At 42.7% G+C, this 16,758-nt stretch overlaps 1 protein-coding gene across 4 annotated transcripts in view; it reads right to left on the reverse strand.

Annotated features, from left to right (window-relative positions):
• Positions 1-1,680: 1,680 nt before the first annotated feature.
• Positions 1,681-16,758, reverse strand: part of BCL11A (B-cell CLL/lymphoma 11A (zinc finger protein)) — a 98,125-nt gene continuing 83,047 nt past the window's right edge. For 2 of the 4 annotated variants that reach the window (XM_004691418.2, XM_012731568.1), the window contains exon 4: positions 8,736-12,929. In XM_004691418.2, the coding sequence (XP_004691475.1) occupies positions 10,909-12,929 (2,021 nt within the window). In that variant the 3' untranslated portion in view covers positions 8,736-10,908. Of the gene's footprint in view, positions 3,178-8,735; positions 12,930-16,758 lie in introns of those variants that run through there. The other 2 variants (XM_004691422.1, XM_004691421.2) reach the window with 2 other exon arrangements.

Here is a 16,758-nt window from a genome sequence, read left to right on the forward strand (position 1 = left end):
ATTGGTAAGATGAGAACTCTTGATATGAATGAACATTGAGGGATAAATCTGTTAATATTAATAATCATCTTTGAAATCAACCTCACTATTTAATTCTCAAGAAGAGAAAATCATGTCCAAAATGTACAAAACTTGAAAGATACACTTCACCACTTGAAAAGCTTGACTCTTACACAAATGTTCTTGAAAACTCCAAGCCAAAATACACAGGAAACATTCTAATGGGGTTTGGGCACTGGATAAGACCTCAGCAGAATCCAAGTTTGTTCTCCTTGACTAACATTTTTCTTTAAATGAAGACCCATGTATGATACGGTTATTTCTTTGGCATCCAAGGTCTTCAAAATGCTGGGTGCTAGGTGCTGTTGGAACTATTGCATTATGGACCCCAAAACCTTGCAGACCTTTTTATTAATGTGACAGTCTGGACAGACCACAAATTAATGTGCAAAACCAGGCTTGGGAAGGTAAAAACAGTGTTCAGTGTCTGGTCCTCACCCTCCCAAGCACCTGGGCCTGTGTCCTATAATCTGTGCTTACAGCATACTGGGTAACCAATTAATCTCTGCAATTTGAAATTCTACTCTTGGGTGAGGGCACAATTAGGACCCCGATCAGATGTGTCAGTCCCTTTTGTTTCCACCATTCACAGGTAACCATGACTTTCACATAATAGGGAGATGTGTTTCCAAACCATCAATTTTGCATGTTTTTTTTTAATGGTTCTATGAATTTCAAAAATTCATAGTAAATTTCAAAAGTGAGCTTTTATTTTCTTTCAACCAAAAAGGATGTAGGGAGAAGAATTTTTTGTTTTGTTTTGTTTTGAATAAATTATCTTCTCCAAATTAGGGAGAACTACCCACTTTCTCCTCCATCTAGAAATGTCCATTTTTATGCAGACTCCAAGAAGAAATAAAAAGTGGAGGTAGAAACACAGGTCAGAAATCCCAGTGTCGTGTACATCAAATGCGGTGGTCCAAAGACAGATGTCTAAACCCCCATGGTGGTTCTGTTTTGGTCGGATTTCCCTTTTGAAGCAGTGTCATTCATTCTAGGTCTAGCAAGGAGCTTAGCATGTACAGGGAGGATGCTGTGACAGAAGTCCTGCATTTTCAACAATACAGAGGTAGAGCATGGGGTTAGGAGCATCTGTTTCTCCATGAAATAGCTTTTGTCCGGAAGTCCTATCTAAGCGAAGTGAGAAGAATCATTGAGATCTCAAGATCACCTATTCAATCAGTTATTTGTCATGAGAAAGCCACTGGGAAAGGGCAATGGCAAGGAGGGATGCTTGCTCCAAGTGCCCCTTGGCAGTGCACATAAGTGTTGGTAGGAAGAGATAAGTTCACATGCCCTCACCACTGGGCATTCTCACTATGTTGTGTGTGTCACGCGTGTGTGTCCTTGAACACCGACAGGTGAACCTGTGGAGAGGCTCCTTACGGAGAGACATCCCCTTTGTGCAGTGAGAGTTGAGAGGAATTAACTCTGGACAACACACCAGAAAACTCAGGTTCTCTGTCTCCCTCTTATTGCTGTGGTCCAGGCAAGCCCTTAACCTTGGTGAGCCTCCTCATTCACAAAGTGGAGGTTGTGAGGTCTGTCCCAATGAACATCCAATGAAATAATGTACATGAAAACAGAGTACAAAGTGGGAAGCAGCACTCTATTGTAAGGAGTCATTATAGATGATGAATGAGCAGGAATGAATCCAGATGCCAATTATTTTGCTATCTTTTCACTGAGCTAGGTAATCTAGCTAGAGGGTGAGTAGGTAAGACTTTCCCCACTTAGATTCACAGCCAATATGTAAATCTATAATATACAGGTGTCTGAGTTCTATTATTTATAAACCTATTTTACTATGCTACCTTGTTTCCAATTCTCCCCTGGATCTCCAGGCAATAGAAAACACAAAACTGAGAAAAGTTCTTTGCAAATGAACTCGGCCAGAAGGAACTTTTTATCACTTGTTTGTAGACTTAACTGGCGTGTCACTAATTTCTAAGGAATGGGGTACTGTCCTGATTACACAATCGCGCTTTCCGGTGTGAACCTCTTTTCTCCTGTATCATTTTCCCTTGTAAAAACTGCCCCAAATTTCCTGATGTAATAATAAAGAAGTTTTATGTGTGTTTGTTTGTCAGTGTTAAGATATATTTGCTGGAGGTTTGGGAAACTAAAATTAGAATATTTAATAAGCAGCGAGTGACATTTATCACCTTCTTTGGGATTTACCACTAACCCAGTGACGTTATCTTTCTTCAGCTAAATTAAAAGACAAATTCAAATCCTGCATGGTAGCCACCAAAAGCATATATTTGAAAAACAGAATTCAGAGTGCCATATTATGCATTATTTAATGGTATGCAAATTATAAGTCAGACAGTTAGGAAAACCACACTTCAGCATTAATAAACAGCAACACTACTACTACATTAATTATGATATTGCTATGATTTATTCCCAAGGTTTGCATTTTGATTCTCCTTGAAAATTTATGCCATCTGATAAGCAGTAACCTGCTCCCCCTCCTACACCTCCTACCCATTCCTCAAATCTGTTTGTCCAACCCACCCCATGGATGTTGGATACAGAGATACAAAGTCACAAGAAGCTGCATTGTCTTATAAGCATTAATAATTAAAGAACAAACAAACACGCCTAAAGCTCCAACATTTATTGTGTCAATGTTAAGCACACTTTTTAAAAGACAACATAGAATGTATAGAAACAAGGGGTTGGGGGACTCATGCTCATTTCCACAATACAGGTAATTAGGTTGGCTGGTTTCAAAAGGGCCAGGACGTCACTCAGGACAGCGATAGTCCACGGGCCGTCTACATGGGACTGATTCACTGTTCCAATGTGGGTCTGTTTTTTTGTTTTTACTTTTTATTAAAAAATATAAATAAAATGGCACTGCAGGCCCAGGCAGAAAGGACTCTGCAGGACTCTGTCTTCGCACAACGGCTCTTGGAGGCTACTGTCAGAAAACACCACAAACTAGCAGGATGACAGACCACGCTGACGTCGGCTGGGCGGTTCACGTCCACCCCGCCCCTGGGGGCTTCAAATTTTCTCAGAACTTAAGGGCTCTCGAGCTTCCATCCGAAAACTGCCACACATCTTGAGCTCTCTGGGTGCTACGCCGAATGGGGGTGTGTGAAGAACCTAGAAAGACGTTGGAGACAGAGGAGGAGGGAAAAAAAAAGTACAGGTGTGACTTGGCCCAGTGATTTTCTCTTCTCTAACTAGCTTTCTTAAACGTAATTACTTAAATGAACCACAATTTGTGCCACTGGCATCTTAAACATGATTCAAACTGTCTCCTTACCCTCCCCCACCCCATCGCTGACCTTCAAGTGTCTTTCCCGTGCCTCCCTCCCTGCCCACCAAGGACCCAGACCCCCTACCCAATCATATGACAGTCCTAGTAAACTCGGGACACACCTGGAAGGAAACACTTTCCCTTATGACTGAGAAAACTGGGTAGGAAACAGTCCTTTGGTTGAGGAGAACAGGGGGGGGAGGAGGGGAGGGGGACATTTCCTTAAAATCATAATAAAAGTATAAAGAAACAAAAAATCAAAATTGATGTAAAAGCAGCACAACGAAAACATGAAATGTCATCAAGTTCAACGTCAAAGCAGCCAACGATTTACAAGAGGCGAACAAATCTCTGAAGAGAAAACCAGAACCCAAAATAGTTGCTCCCAAATGGCACCAAAAACTGCCTGTAGTTTCTTTCAAACATGCAGTTTTCTTTTCTTTTTTTCTCTTTTGTAAGGGGGAAAGGCAATGGTGAAGGGCAGAAGGGAGTGGTTATTCTCCTCCGGGGCTCCTCCCTTGCTGTGCACATTGACTTGAAGCAGCAGAACTGGGAGTCCGGATGTGCCGAGGAAGAGGGCTACCACTGTGGCATTCCAGGCCTCGTTGCCATGGCGACCGAAGCTGGGGCCTGGGGCCTCCTCTCCCCAGACTTGGCGCCGCAGGAGGCCCAGGGTCTGGAGCTCAGCTGCTCTCCGCATCCCCCCCTGAGCAGTGGAGACCTGGGCGGAGGGGCCTGCACTGTCCAGGTGGGCTCTGGGGAATCCCATTCCCAGTCCGGCCCTAAGACACTCTCGTTGAGGCCTCTTTCCCTGATATCCCAATCAGACCCCTTTGTCAAGACCTGCCATCAATATTTAAAGTCCTAACAGACCAAGTAAAATATAGCGTGGGCATGGACCAGGTTCACGGTTATTTAAAAGCACAGCCCCGGGTCAGTTTGGGGCTGGGGCTGGGGGGTGGGGGTGGGGTAGGGGTGGCGAGCGGTAGGCGCAGGGCAAGTCCTGCTTTAGAAGACAGACTTGGGGAGAGATTGCTTAATTTGCCTTTTCTGGTATCTTGTAAAAGACCTGATAGATAATCCCCCTTTAAGTAGTCTTTGCCACTTTACAGAAAGGAAAAACAGTATTTGGATCAACCGTTGAGTTGTGTTATGCCAAGTTTAGGTACTGAGTACCAAGACCCATGTGAACTGTATTGGTCTCCTTTCCCATTTGAAAGGGAGAGTTAATCGCATCCCATCACCACAGATGACACTGGGAAACAGAGAGAGAGAGAGAAACAGGCCCATCCCCCTAAACACACTGGCCAAGTGTTTTAGTCAATGAAACAGTGGGCTAATGGGATAACAAGATGACGGCAAGCAAAAGTGCACACCCAACAGCCCACGTCTACGGTCTGTAGCTACAGCAGTCCTGGAAGAAATGTACATCAGCCCAATTCTGTCTCTGTGTTCTGGTGTCCATTTCCCTAAAAATGGCTTCATTTATTAACTGGGAAAGCTGCAGGGCCTTAGGAGACACTTAGGAAAATTTGCTAAGTGGCTTAGGCCTTTCAAAAGTTAAGTCTTTTCAAAAACATTTTCCTAGCAGGTTTAAAAACACTGCCAATCCCATCCTCATGCCAGCAAAATTCCCACAATTCTTTTTTAATGGGAAATCGATAAAAGAGAATGGGATGGTATGTTCTTGAACACACCAGGCCCAGGGACAATGGAGTAAGAGCATCATAATGAAGAACACATGATTACCACACAGCCATAAGAAATTGTGTGTGTGTGCGTGTGTGTGTTTAAATAAAGAAATCTGTATTTCCTCCCTCATGCTCTGTGAGTAAATTGCTCCAAGCAGGGCAGATGAGTCCTGAGGCTTCTCATCTCCCTTTCAGGAATAACTGAATTATGCCAGTACCTTTTAGCAAACTCTCAGTGTCTCTGCAAACAAAACACTTTCTTCCCTTATTTCTCCAAATGAAATTACACCCAATCCCCTGCCACTTGGTTCTAAATTCTCACTCTCAACATTATGAATATATACAGTATGTACTTATTACATATACAAAAATAGTACTTAAATAAACAGTTCTATCACAGAATGCCCTGGGAAAAACTACTACTTTACACTGCCTGCCACTGCTGTAACAAATGAAGAACTAACCAAGTGTTAACCTCACTTCTTAGCAACCTTGAAAATGTGTTGGTTTTGATCCTTTTGTGGGTCCTGAACAAAGAGAGTAAATGGCTTCAGGATGGGACATAGTATACGTACTGGGAGGGTTTCTGGCTTATAATCTATGAGAAGTAGTATTTTCTGTATGCCTGTTTATGAAGTTGCTCTCAAAATGAAGAAAAGAGCAGCAGCTCAGGTAAGTGGTGGATACCGCACCAATACAACAGGGATGTCACATAAACCTACTTGGGAATTTTGAAAACTGTTAATGCCCTTATCTAAAAATATGCCATGAATTCCTCCTATAGTTGGAAATGTTTTTTTTTTATTATTATTTTACATGAAGACTGTAAATTTTAGGGAACTGGATACAAGCTGGCATTTATAAGTTACATTCCGGTTGCCTAAGGTTCCAAGTTTCTATTGTTCACTCAGTCTCAGAAATATTTTATAAGAGGGCTTCAATAAGTCAGGTGACTAAGTACCCTGAAGAAGCTGTCTCCCAACAAATTTATTTAACTTTGGGACCATGTAAATCAAACATAATATGTGATTTATCACCAGCTGTTTGCACCCCTCCCCACCCCCCATTTGATTTAAGAAATTTGAACATACAAGAATACAGTATCCACCATCAATTCTGTCTGTCACGATGCAAAACCTAATTACACTAAGAGCATCGTATATTGAGAAATTAAAATGAATACTGTATATAAAACCTGCGCAGCTGCACTCACAGCTTTTAATAAAAGAGTAATAGGGACACACAGCGGTTTTATGGATATTTAATATGTTGGAGCAGAAGTCACCACGTCTAAAACTAGCATGGCACTGGGGAATACTTCTATTCTATCTGTATTGAACAGCATTCTGATTCAGTTGGGAAGACCCCTAATCCAAAACATATAGGTCTTCTCTCAGTTCACTGCCAATTACCGGGTTCTGTGAGGTGCCCAGCCGATCCCCATCTCTCCCAGCTCCTGTGCAGGGCCGCCCAAATCCTCTCCTCCCAGTTTTCCCTGTGCCTCCACTGTTTCCCACCCAAACAGACCTAAAAAAATAAAACCAACTTTCTCTTTATTTGAGAAAGACAAAACTATTCTCGTCTCAGATGAAAGGCATTACATGAAAAGGCCACCTCACAGGCAGTAGGGCCTAAGAACTGAGCAACAAAAAAATGCTACCACAAGAAGACAACAGAATGGCTTTTGTTTTGGTTTTTACAAAAATAAGAACGATGTTGGATCCATTTATCTACACTGGAAACAGGGAGACAGTATCACAAAGGTATGTGTTTTAATAAAGCAAATAGATGCTGCAACATGCAGTATTCATAAAACTGACAACACAGATTTTTAGGAGAGGTTTTTAAGTAGACCTGACTTGCTTTTCAAAGACGGTGTTTTGTTTCATAAGTCTGTTGGTTGGTCAAATAATAAGTGAAGGGTATTCCCACCCTCATATGCCATCAGCCAGAAAGACCCTATGAAAACACCTAAAACATCTGTCCTGGCTAGGGCCCCTAGAATCTCAGCTCACAAGGCAAACACCACCCTATATCTCAGGAAATCAGAGGCTGATTCCACAGATCTGGGGACTTCTGGGTAAACACCTTGTTACCACTTCCTTTCTTTTCTCTCTCTCTCATCTGATGCCTTTGTTTCTGAATTTTTATATGGGGGGGGGGAGGCTGGTGGGATGTTATTTTGGGTGTAAGGAAAGACTCACGTGGAAATGAAAGAGCTGATTTTTTTTTTTTTTAAATAAACGTCTTGTTATGTTATGTCCTAAGACAGGGCAGGGATGGGAGAATAGAAAAGAACTTTCAGACAACAGGGACAGCAAAAAATCCAAAGGAAATAAAAGTTTAAGAAGCTATTACCAGTAATTTTTTTCTTTTATATCTGAATAAATTATGGGTAAGAGATTAAGGGAGAGTTTTAAACATCATACTGAAAACACCTTGCATTTCTTGAAAATTAGACTAGAACACTAAAATCTAAAAACTATTTCCATGATCTGAGATATGTCTATATTAATATAGTAAGTACTTTATCTTCCTTTAGGGTATAATACACGCATCAAAATGCCCATAGAAATAATCCTGAAAAAGACTGACTGGCCTTCTCTCAAAACCTGTTATTTTCTTGAAAGTAATTTACAGAGTGTGTCAAATGAGGACACAAGAAGCTTACATTGTGTACTTTAATTTTTTTTATTTTTTTCAATAAAGGGACAAAATGGGTGTATGAACAGGTTAATGCAGACAACTGCCAAAAAAACACAGACAGTGGTTTTTCCAATAGAACTTAACAAAGACCAGAAACAAATACAATAAAAAGCCAGGTTGTAATGACCTTTGGTCATCCAAATAAAAAAAATAAAAACAAAGAAAAATAAAAGATCAAATTAAGTGCCTCTGTTTTGAACAGGGCACATAAGCAATAATAAATAGTGACTCCCATAGTAAAAGATAAAATTTCAAGTTACGACAAACAGCTTTCATTACAGGAATAGAAAAGGCCAATAACAAAATATTCTGCATTGCCATTTACAAAAAAGTATTGACTAAAGCGGGCTTTCTCTTTAATATGCTTTGCATATGAAATTCTTTCCAATCTAAATATAAAGCACCATTTAGTTTTTGGCAATGAAAAAAACTGCAAAACATTGGTTTTTTTTTTCCTTTTTTTTTCTTTCTTTCTTTTACTGCATATGAAGGTAAGATGCTGGAATGTAGGGTGATAGAAGGAAAGGGACAAAAAGCACACTACATAACAAACCAACGTTATTAGCTTGCAGTACTGCATACAGTATGGCAGCAGGAAAAAGGAACCAAAAAGGATATGTACAACCCCTCTGACAGCCAGCCGTGTGACATTCTAGCAGGCTCCCCCAAACCGCCATTATATGGCTTCTCATCTGTACAATGTCACACTTTTTTGTTTCTCTCTTTTTTTTTTTTTTTGAAGCATACAAATAATTTGCACTATATTATCCTGCCAAATTAAAAAAATATACTGTGGCAGCCTGTCTTTTTTTTTTCCACTACCAAAAAAGGTACATTGATACCTTTTAAGAGAACAAGCAACAGTTAAAAATACAAGCTTCAATATAAATACTATAGTGCCTAACACTAGATGAACATTTAATTCAAATACCATTCTAGAAATACAGAAAAAAGACCATAAATGTGTTTTAGCATAGGAATCAACATGAGTGTGCATTTTCCTATATTTAAGTACTATATAATCTTAAACCTTTCCCCAATGTATGTTTTTTTTTTTTACAACCTGAAGAGCGGTGTGTATTCCAAGGCATAGAATTTCCACTACCATTTTTAAATGGATAACAAGTCTTGTAACACCACCAAGACAATGGAACCCTAAAATGCAGTTCCCCCCTAAACATAATGAAGTGTTTTTTTAAAAAAATTTTTTCTTAACATTTATATTTAAAAAAGTTTTGTACAAAAAAATCCTTGCACTGTAGAAGCGAAAGCAATCATTCATTTCTATGTTAAGTGTATTCTGTTTTCCATTCACAGCGCTTGCAATGTTGAGTCCAAGTAAGTAAGCTCATTAGTCAAGTAAATGGCTGGCAAAAGTTTTTTTTAGTTTTTTTTTAAAAATGCTCATCAATGAGATTGTGTTCAATTTTTTTTTTCAGCATTCTTGCAACTTTTCCCTTAAGTATAGACCTGTAAACTGGGAAAATTGTGCAGTGCACTTAATTGTCCTATCTGAGCAGGTTTATTTTATACTCAACCTCTGTATCTCTGATTAGAGAAAAGATACAGATATTACAGGCAGAGTCAAGTGCTATTTGAACACCAACTGGGGCAGATGCTAGCTTAATAAAAAAGAAAAACTTAAAAAAATAAAATAAAAACAATGAATCCTCTTCCATGTTAACACAAATAGCACACAGTGTATGGAAAAGAAATGAAGTACAACTTTTAGGGAGCACAGACATATATACTGCTACTCTTAAAATTCTCTTCTTTTTTAAGAATGTCACATTTAAACGCAAGTCTTAAGAATTCATAGTTAATCATCATTGTATCAATATTAGCTTATACACCTGTTCTAGTTTAAAATGGCAAACAGTACCACGTTGTGCTAATAAATCACGTATTTCTTCCTCTGTTACCCTCTGTCAAGCCTTATTGTCAGCCTCTTCTTTTTAATATGGCATACAAGATCTTAAAGTTTATTGTTTGATTGTCCATTTGACAACCAAGTGGATCTGGATCTATTTCTTTTGGTGCCAGAATTTTTTTAAAAGACATTATTTAAAACGAGCATCTTCCTAAAATGAATTCCTTACTAATGTATTTAATCGTGTTCCAAGACTTTTGCACGTTTCACATTCAATTTAATCATCATTTAAAAAAAATAAAACTTTGGGCAAAACAGCCCATTTCTTTTAAGCTCTCACCAGGAGCAAAATAGCTTTTATACTGGTATAATCAGTTTTGCTTACAAGATTAAACTAAAGGGAAAATGATGATTAACTAGGACATAATGGGTCATATTTTTAGGTAGCCATTGTTGTGAGAAATACAATATAGAATTATATGCTAGGTCCTAAGGTTTATCACCTCACCCAATGCTGAATTAAGCTACGAGCTTATAACAAGTACAAAGAACCATCAACGTGGTTTTAATAGATCCAAGGCACTCATTTTAAAACCAAATGATAGAATAAACTGGTTTCTTTTTTTTTTGTTTTTGTTAATATGTCAATTCAAGGCCCTTTTTTCCTCTCCAATTGCTACTTTAACCCTTTAGAGACAGACAGTTAGCTCTCAGAGATTTTTCTTTTTTTTCAGAGCTCTCTGTTCTATCTATAGAGGGTTAATCCAAAGACTGTTTTTCCTCCTCACATTATAAAATAAAACTATACATGATATGTATTACAGAATGTATGCAGCATGGTCTTTTTCTCTCTCTCTCTCTTTTTCTCTCAGAACGGAACTGGAAACAGCAACATGTTTGCTCAGCAACGAATCAGGGACAATTTAAAATAGCCATAACATACCATACATGCTGTCTAAGTTTAAAAAAAAACATACACAACATGTAAATTATTGCACAAGAGAAAGGCTCAAAGTTTGCGTAAAATGCAATAGTATTGCCCCATACACATCATGCATTCAAACGGTGAGAACATAAAGAAAAAAAAGAAAAAGAAATAAGAAAAAGAAAAAAAAAAACAGGTGCTGGTGACAAGCACTCTCATAGTCTTAGCTTCCGTTACTTCTGTTTGTTTGTTTGTCTGTTTGTTTAAATCACATGGGACTAGAAAAAAATCCTACAGGGAGTGGGACTGGAGGGCGATGGGGAGGGGGGTGGTGAAAAAAGGAGGTGTCAGGTGGGAGTGAGGGAGGGGTATTAATATACCTCTATTCAGTTTTTATATCATTATTCAACACTCGATCACTGTGCCATTTTTTCATGTGTTTCTCCAGGGTACTGTACACGCTAAAAGGCATCTTACAAATTTCACATTTGTAAACGTCCTTCCCCACCTGGCCATGCGTTTTCATGTGCCTGGTGAGCTTGCTACTCTGGGCACAGGCATAGTTGCACAGCTCGCATTTATAAGGCCTTTCGCCCGTGTGGCTTCTCCTGTGGACAGTGAGATTGCTACAGTTCTTGAAGACTTTCCCACAGTACTCACAAGTGTCGCTGCGTCTGCCCTCTTTTGAGCTGGGCCTGCCCGGGCCCGGACCACTAATATGGGGCGTGCTCCCTCCACTTCCCGTGCCGCTGCGCCCCGAGATCCCTCCGTCCAGCTCCCCCGGCGGCGTGGAGAAGCGCAAGCTCCCGTTCTCGGAGGAGTGCTCAGACGAGGAGGCGAAAGGCGATTGTCTGGAGTCTCCGAAGCTAAGAAAGGGATCTTTGAGCTGCCTGGAGGCCGCGTAGCCAGCGAGCCACTGCGAGTACACGTTCTCCGTGTTGGGCATCGCAGCCGGGGGCAGGTCGAACTCCTTCTCGAGCTTGATGCGCTTGGAGAAGGGGCTCAGCGAGCTGGGGCTGCCCAGCAGCAGCTTTTTGGACAGGCCCCCCGAAGCCGACTCGCCCGGGGAGCAGCCGCGGCCGTTAACAGTGCCATCGTCTATGCGGTCCGACTCGCCGGCCACCGAGTCTTCGTCGCAAGTGTCCCTGTGGCCCTCGGCCTCGGCCAGGTGGCCGCGCTTATGCTTCTCGCCCAGGACCTGGTGGAAGGCCTCGCTGAAGTGCTGCATGGAGCTGAGCACCATGCCCTGCATGACATCGGGCAGGGCGCGGCCCTCGTCGCCCACGCCCACCACCGCGCCCCGCGAGCTGTTCTCGTGGTGGCGCGCCGCCTCCAGGCTCAGCCCGAAGCCGTAGTCCACCCTCTCGCTCTCGGTCAGCTCCTCCTCCTCCTCTTCCTCCTCTTCTTCCTCTTCCTCCTCGTCCTCCTCTTCCTCCTCGTCCCCGTTCTCCGGGATCAGGTTGGGGTCGTTCTCGCTCTTGAACTTGGCCACCACGGACTTGAGCGCGCTGCTGGCGCTGCCCACCAGGTCGCTGGTGCCAGGTTCCGGGGAGCTGGCGGTGGAGAGGCCGTCGTCGGACTTGACTGTCATCGGGGACGACTTGTGCATGTGCGTCTTCATGTGGCGCTTCAGTTTGCTGGCCTGCGTGCACGCGTGGTCGCACAGGTTGCACTTGTAGGGCTTCTCACCCGTGTGGCTGCGCCGGTGCACCACCAGGTTGCTCTGAAATTTGAACGTCTTGCCGCAGAATTCACATGACTTGGACTTGACCGGGGGCTGGGAGGGAGGAGGGGCGGATTGTAGAGGAGGGAGGGGGGGCGTTGCCAGGAAGGGAGGCTTGCTACCTGGCTGGAATGGTTGCAGTAACCTTTGCATAGGGCTGGGCCGGCCTGGGGACAGCGGTGGGCTAGACGTGTTCCCTGCCAGCTCTCTAAGTCTCCTAGAGAAATCCATGGCGGGAGGCTCCATAGCCATTGGATTCAACCGCAGCACCCTGTCAAAGGCACTCGGGTGATGGGTGGCCAGGGCCATCTCTTCTGCCCCCAGGCGCTCTATGCGGTGGGGGTCCAAGTGATGTCTCGGTGGTGGACTAAACAGGGGGGGAGTGGGTGGAAAGCGCCCTTCTGCCAGGCCGGAAGCCTCTCTCGATACTGATCCTGGTATTCTTAGCAGGTTAAAGGGGTTATTGTCTGCAATATGAATCCCATGGAGAGGTGGCTGGGAAGGACATTCTGCACCTAGTCCTGAAGGGATACCAACCCGCGGGGTCAGGGGACTTCCGTGTTCGCTTTCTAAGTAGATTCTTAATCCATGAGTGTTCTGTGCGTGTTGCAAGAGAAACCATGCACTGGTGAATGGCTGTTTGCAAGTTGTACATGTGTAGCTGCTGGGCTCATCTTTACCTGCAAAATAATACAACACCAACATCAATGTTTAATCACGGGGGAGGGCATCTGTAATTGCTTACTTATGTTCCACCTCCAGCCTTCCCTGCCCCAGCCCTCAACCCCAGGTCCACAACACTCACAGACATATACCTGGTGCCTAGAAGGTAGCTGGCACCGTCTGATGGTTGGTGCCCAATAACTACCTGTCCAATCAGTCTTCCAGCCTTTTAATGAAGTCCTAAGAATGTTAAATCCCATCTCCAAAGCAGAAAAATCTAGACCATTTCAAGCCTAAGGATGAGGACCCCTATGGTCTAGGGAACCTCAATAATCATCTTCTGAACATTCTAGTCTTTCACCAGTTGTGTATGAGGAGCAAACCGTTTCATCTCTGTGCCTCCATTTCCTCATCTGCTAAGTGAGGGATGTGGCAAGGTGACCCAAGAGAAACTTGTCTGCTTCTGAAAGCTCAAGGTTCCAGCCGCTCTACCTCATGACTCCCCCACTCCATCCCCCCACCCTCCCCCCACCGGGGGCGGGCGGGCAGGTGAACTTTCTAAATCGGCAACCATTTATTTCATAGAGCTATCGCACAAGAGAGGGTCAACTCATTACAATTCTCTGTGGCCCAGAGATGCTTTTAATCTTGGCCCAAATGCACTAATTGTGAATATTGTTAAATATGAGAAGGTACACAAAGTAACCCTGCAGAAGCAAGACTAGCAACTTTCTCACCTCTCAATTTGTGTGACGGTCAGAGAGCCCCAATTCTAGACCTCTCGCACCCCTCGGGGACTCCCATTTTGATCTCAAGGACTGTTGCAGAAAGTCTCAAAAGAGACATTTCGTTTGGATTTAACCCATAGTTACAAATCTTCCGGAGTTGTTCCCCCAGTCAAACAAATGTGAGACCAGAGAAGTCAGGAGGAGTGGCTGGCGCAGGCTTGAGCAGACACAGCATCCTAGCTTAAGAACAGTTAAAGCCGCCAGCGCTGTGATGGGCAGCAGGCTGAGAAATGCTACACTAGCCTCCTCCTCATTATTTTGAGAGGCTAACAACGTGAACCAAATTATACAACATCCTGCGCCCTCGGCTGCGCCTCAGCTCCAGTTGAGAAAGAAACAGAAAGATACAGTTCAGCTAGTCAACTCTTTGGCCAGTAGCCAAGCAGTCTGGAGAAGGGCCCTGCTTAAGTCACATTATTTCTCTCTCGCTGAAAAGAACCCGAGAGTGGTAAATGCCACTTTGGCAAAGAGGGGCCAGCTTGACTTCACAATTATTCATTTTTGGAGATAGCTAAATTAAAAAACATATATACACCAAGGGAGGAACTCACAGTTTCCCAGTCAATTGCAGCAATAAAGAGGGCGCACATGTTGGTGACCAACGGGACAAGGATGAGAATAATTGATAACTTCCCAGGGATTGGAAAGAAGACAGTGTGTGAAATACCAATGAGAACTAACAAACTTTAGCCCCTCTTTTAAAAGTGGGGTCAGGGGAGTTCCTTAAGGCCCTTGCTAGTATTTGTCAGCAACTTTAAAAAGGAAAAAATTCACCATGGAGCTAAAGAGTGGGGATGAGGAATTAATCAATTATGATTCTTCCATTTAGCAAGGCAGAAAGAAAAGCTGGCAGGATCTTCTCAGGAGCCCTAAACACTCTATTCCGAAACAAGCCAGCCTTGCTGAAGCACTTGTCTGAATAATGGACTCCCCGCCCTGACCTTGTAATTTACTTTACAATGCATTTATAATCTCACTCAATATATCCCACTCCTGGGTAAATCTCTTTAACAAGATTAGATGATAAGATACCAAAATTAGGTTTCAAACATTTGCCTAATGCAGAGGGGGGAAAAAAGGCAGAAAGATTTTGAAAGAAAACGCTGACATTAGTATCACATTAGCTGCCTATTTTTGTTTGCCTCCTCTCTTCAAAGGGAAATAAAAGGCATCATTGAGAGTATTTTCATAAATTTTTTGTTGTTGTTGAACAATGACTTGGGTCCTAAATAGGCAGGGGAAAAAATGATCTGGTTCCCACTCCTGTGACCCTGTGTGGCTTTCTCCTCTCCCTCTCTAGGACTCTGTGTTATTATCATACATTTAAGCCTGACAATCTGAATGGGATAAGTAAAAAGGAGATTTGTCAGCTGAAACAAGTCCTTAACACTTTCCTCACTCCAAACGCCTTAAAACTGTATTTCCCCTTATAATATTCTATAGAAACCCAGGCCGGGACCCATAATTAGCCAATGTGGGGTTCACAGGCACCACGGAGGCAGCCATTGATAACTGTTGGAATCCACAGCCCTCCATCGAGGATCTCATCTGCATTCTCTCAGAGGACTTAAATGAGCAAAGCCCAGTTTATTTTGCTGTCCTGAGCTCCCTAAAATTTATTTCAACGCTAGTTATGTGATCACACTATAATGTTATCACTGCGCTGTCACCCTCCCTTCTGTCATACATCAGGTCAGAGAAAATGGCATTTTATCTTATAATGAGCATACAACATACAGTTTTCACTATCGCATTTTAGTATTCCCATCAACTAGATATTCTAGATCATGAGGGCAGCTAGTGTAATCATAATGTCAATGAGAAGGGCTGTTACGATTGAGACTAAAGATTACATGGAAAGAGCTGCTTTGAAACTGGTAATTATTACCAGTCCACTAATAGCAAATGATGCATTACAGTTTTACCATATAATCTGTATTTCACTCAGCTCATGCCAGTGCACACCATATTATATTACAGTGCTCACAGATTCTAAATTCCTAAACTGCAGTCATCAATAAATGTGTTACTTGCCATAATTTGTGAAATTACTTTGTTCATAACATCTTTGATGGTTTAGAGAGACCAGAATTGATTTCCTGCGTGGCAAAATTAGGGCTACATTGATTTATTGACGTGTAAAATATAATAATATTCTTCATTTACTCTGATGAAAATCAACTTCTCAATTTGAGAGCCTCATTGGGCTTTCACTGGGATTGTTTTGATTTAGAGCAATAAACTGAGGCCTGGCCCCAAACATGGGAACCTGAGGTCTCAGCGCAGCTAAAATCCCCAAACAGCTTTTATTTTCTTTCATTTTACTGTATGGAAACGGATGACAGCATTTATAGTTGACCACTGGTTAGAAAGTCATGTCATCTAAGCCTTAGGATCTAGAAGAACAAGGAAGTCTGGTCCTGGATTCCTGCCCCTGCTATTTACTAGCAGTCATTTTTCTGAGACTCAGTTTTCCTATCTGTGAAATGAGCAGAAAACAGTACCTGAAAGAGCTGCGAGGCTCACGTGACAGGTGTAGATAAAAGCTCTCTGTGAACTATCAGCTCCAGCGTGAACGTGAGTTTTCATTACCACCAGGCTTTAGTAGTTACCTAGCGTGATAACTAATCACATTACACACCCAGAGGAAGGTCCAGAATCAGAATCCAGGCCTTAGCCCAGGCTGAGGGAGGCTCTGCTTGGAGGAAGGCTGGAGGGGGTGGTTTTAAGACAGATGATAGAGGTCCAGCAGATGGGGCCACAGGTAGGTGCTAATTGCCCTGAAAGCTAAGGTTAGTGACACAGAATGGAGCAGGGTCTTTCTGGAAGCCCACAACTCATTTCCACATACCTCATTCTGGTCACTCCTAAATTGGTCCTGCCAGCCTGGGCACCAGCACACTTTATGCCCTCCCCTTGATGGGGGAGTGGAGGAGACAAGGGTTCCATATCCAACACCTGGTTTCCCACTCCTCAAGCCAGACTCCTCGGCCTCAGGAAGGTCAAGCAGAAGGGAGAGCTAAACTGCTTCCCAGTCCAGCAACCCTGGGCCTGTCAG

This window comes from Condylura cristata, unplaced genomic scaffold (genome assembly GCF_000260355.1).
Source record: "Condylura cristata isolate star-nosed mole 26May11 unplaced genomic scaffold, ConCri1.0 scaffold00031, whole genome shotgun sequence".
In the NCBI taxonomy this organism is placed as follows: domain Eukaryota; kingdom Metazoa; phylum Chordata; class Mammalia; order Eulipotyphla; family Talpidae; genus Condylura; species Condylura cristata.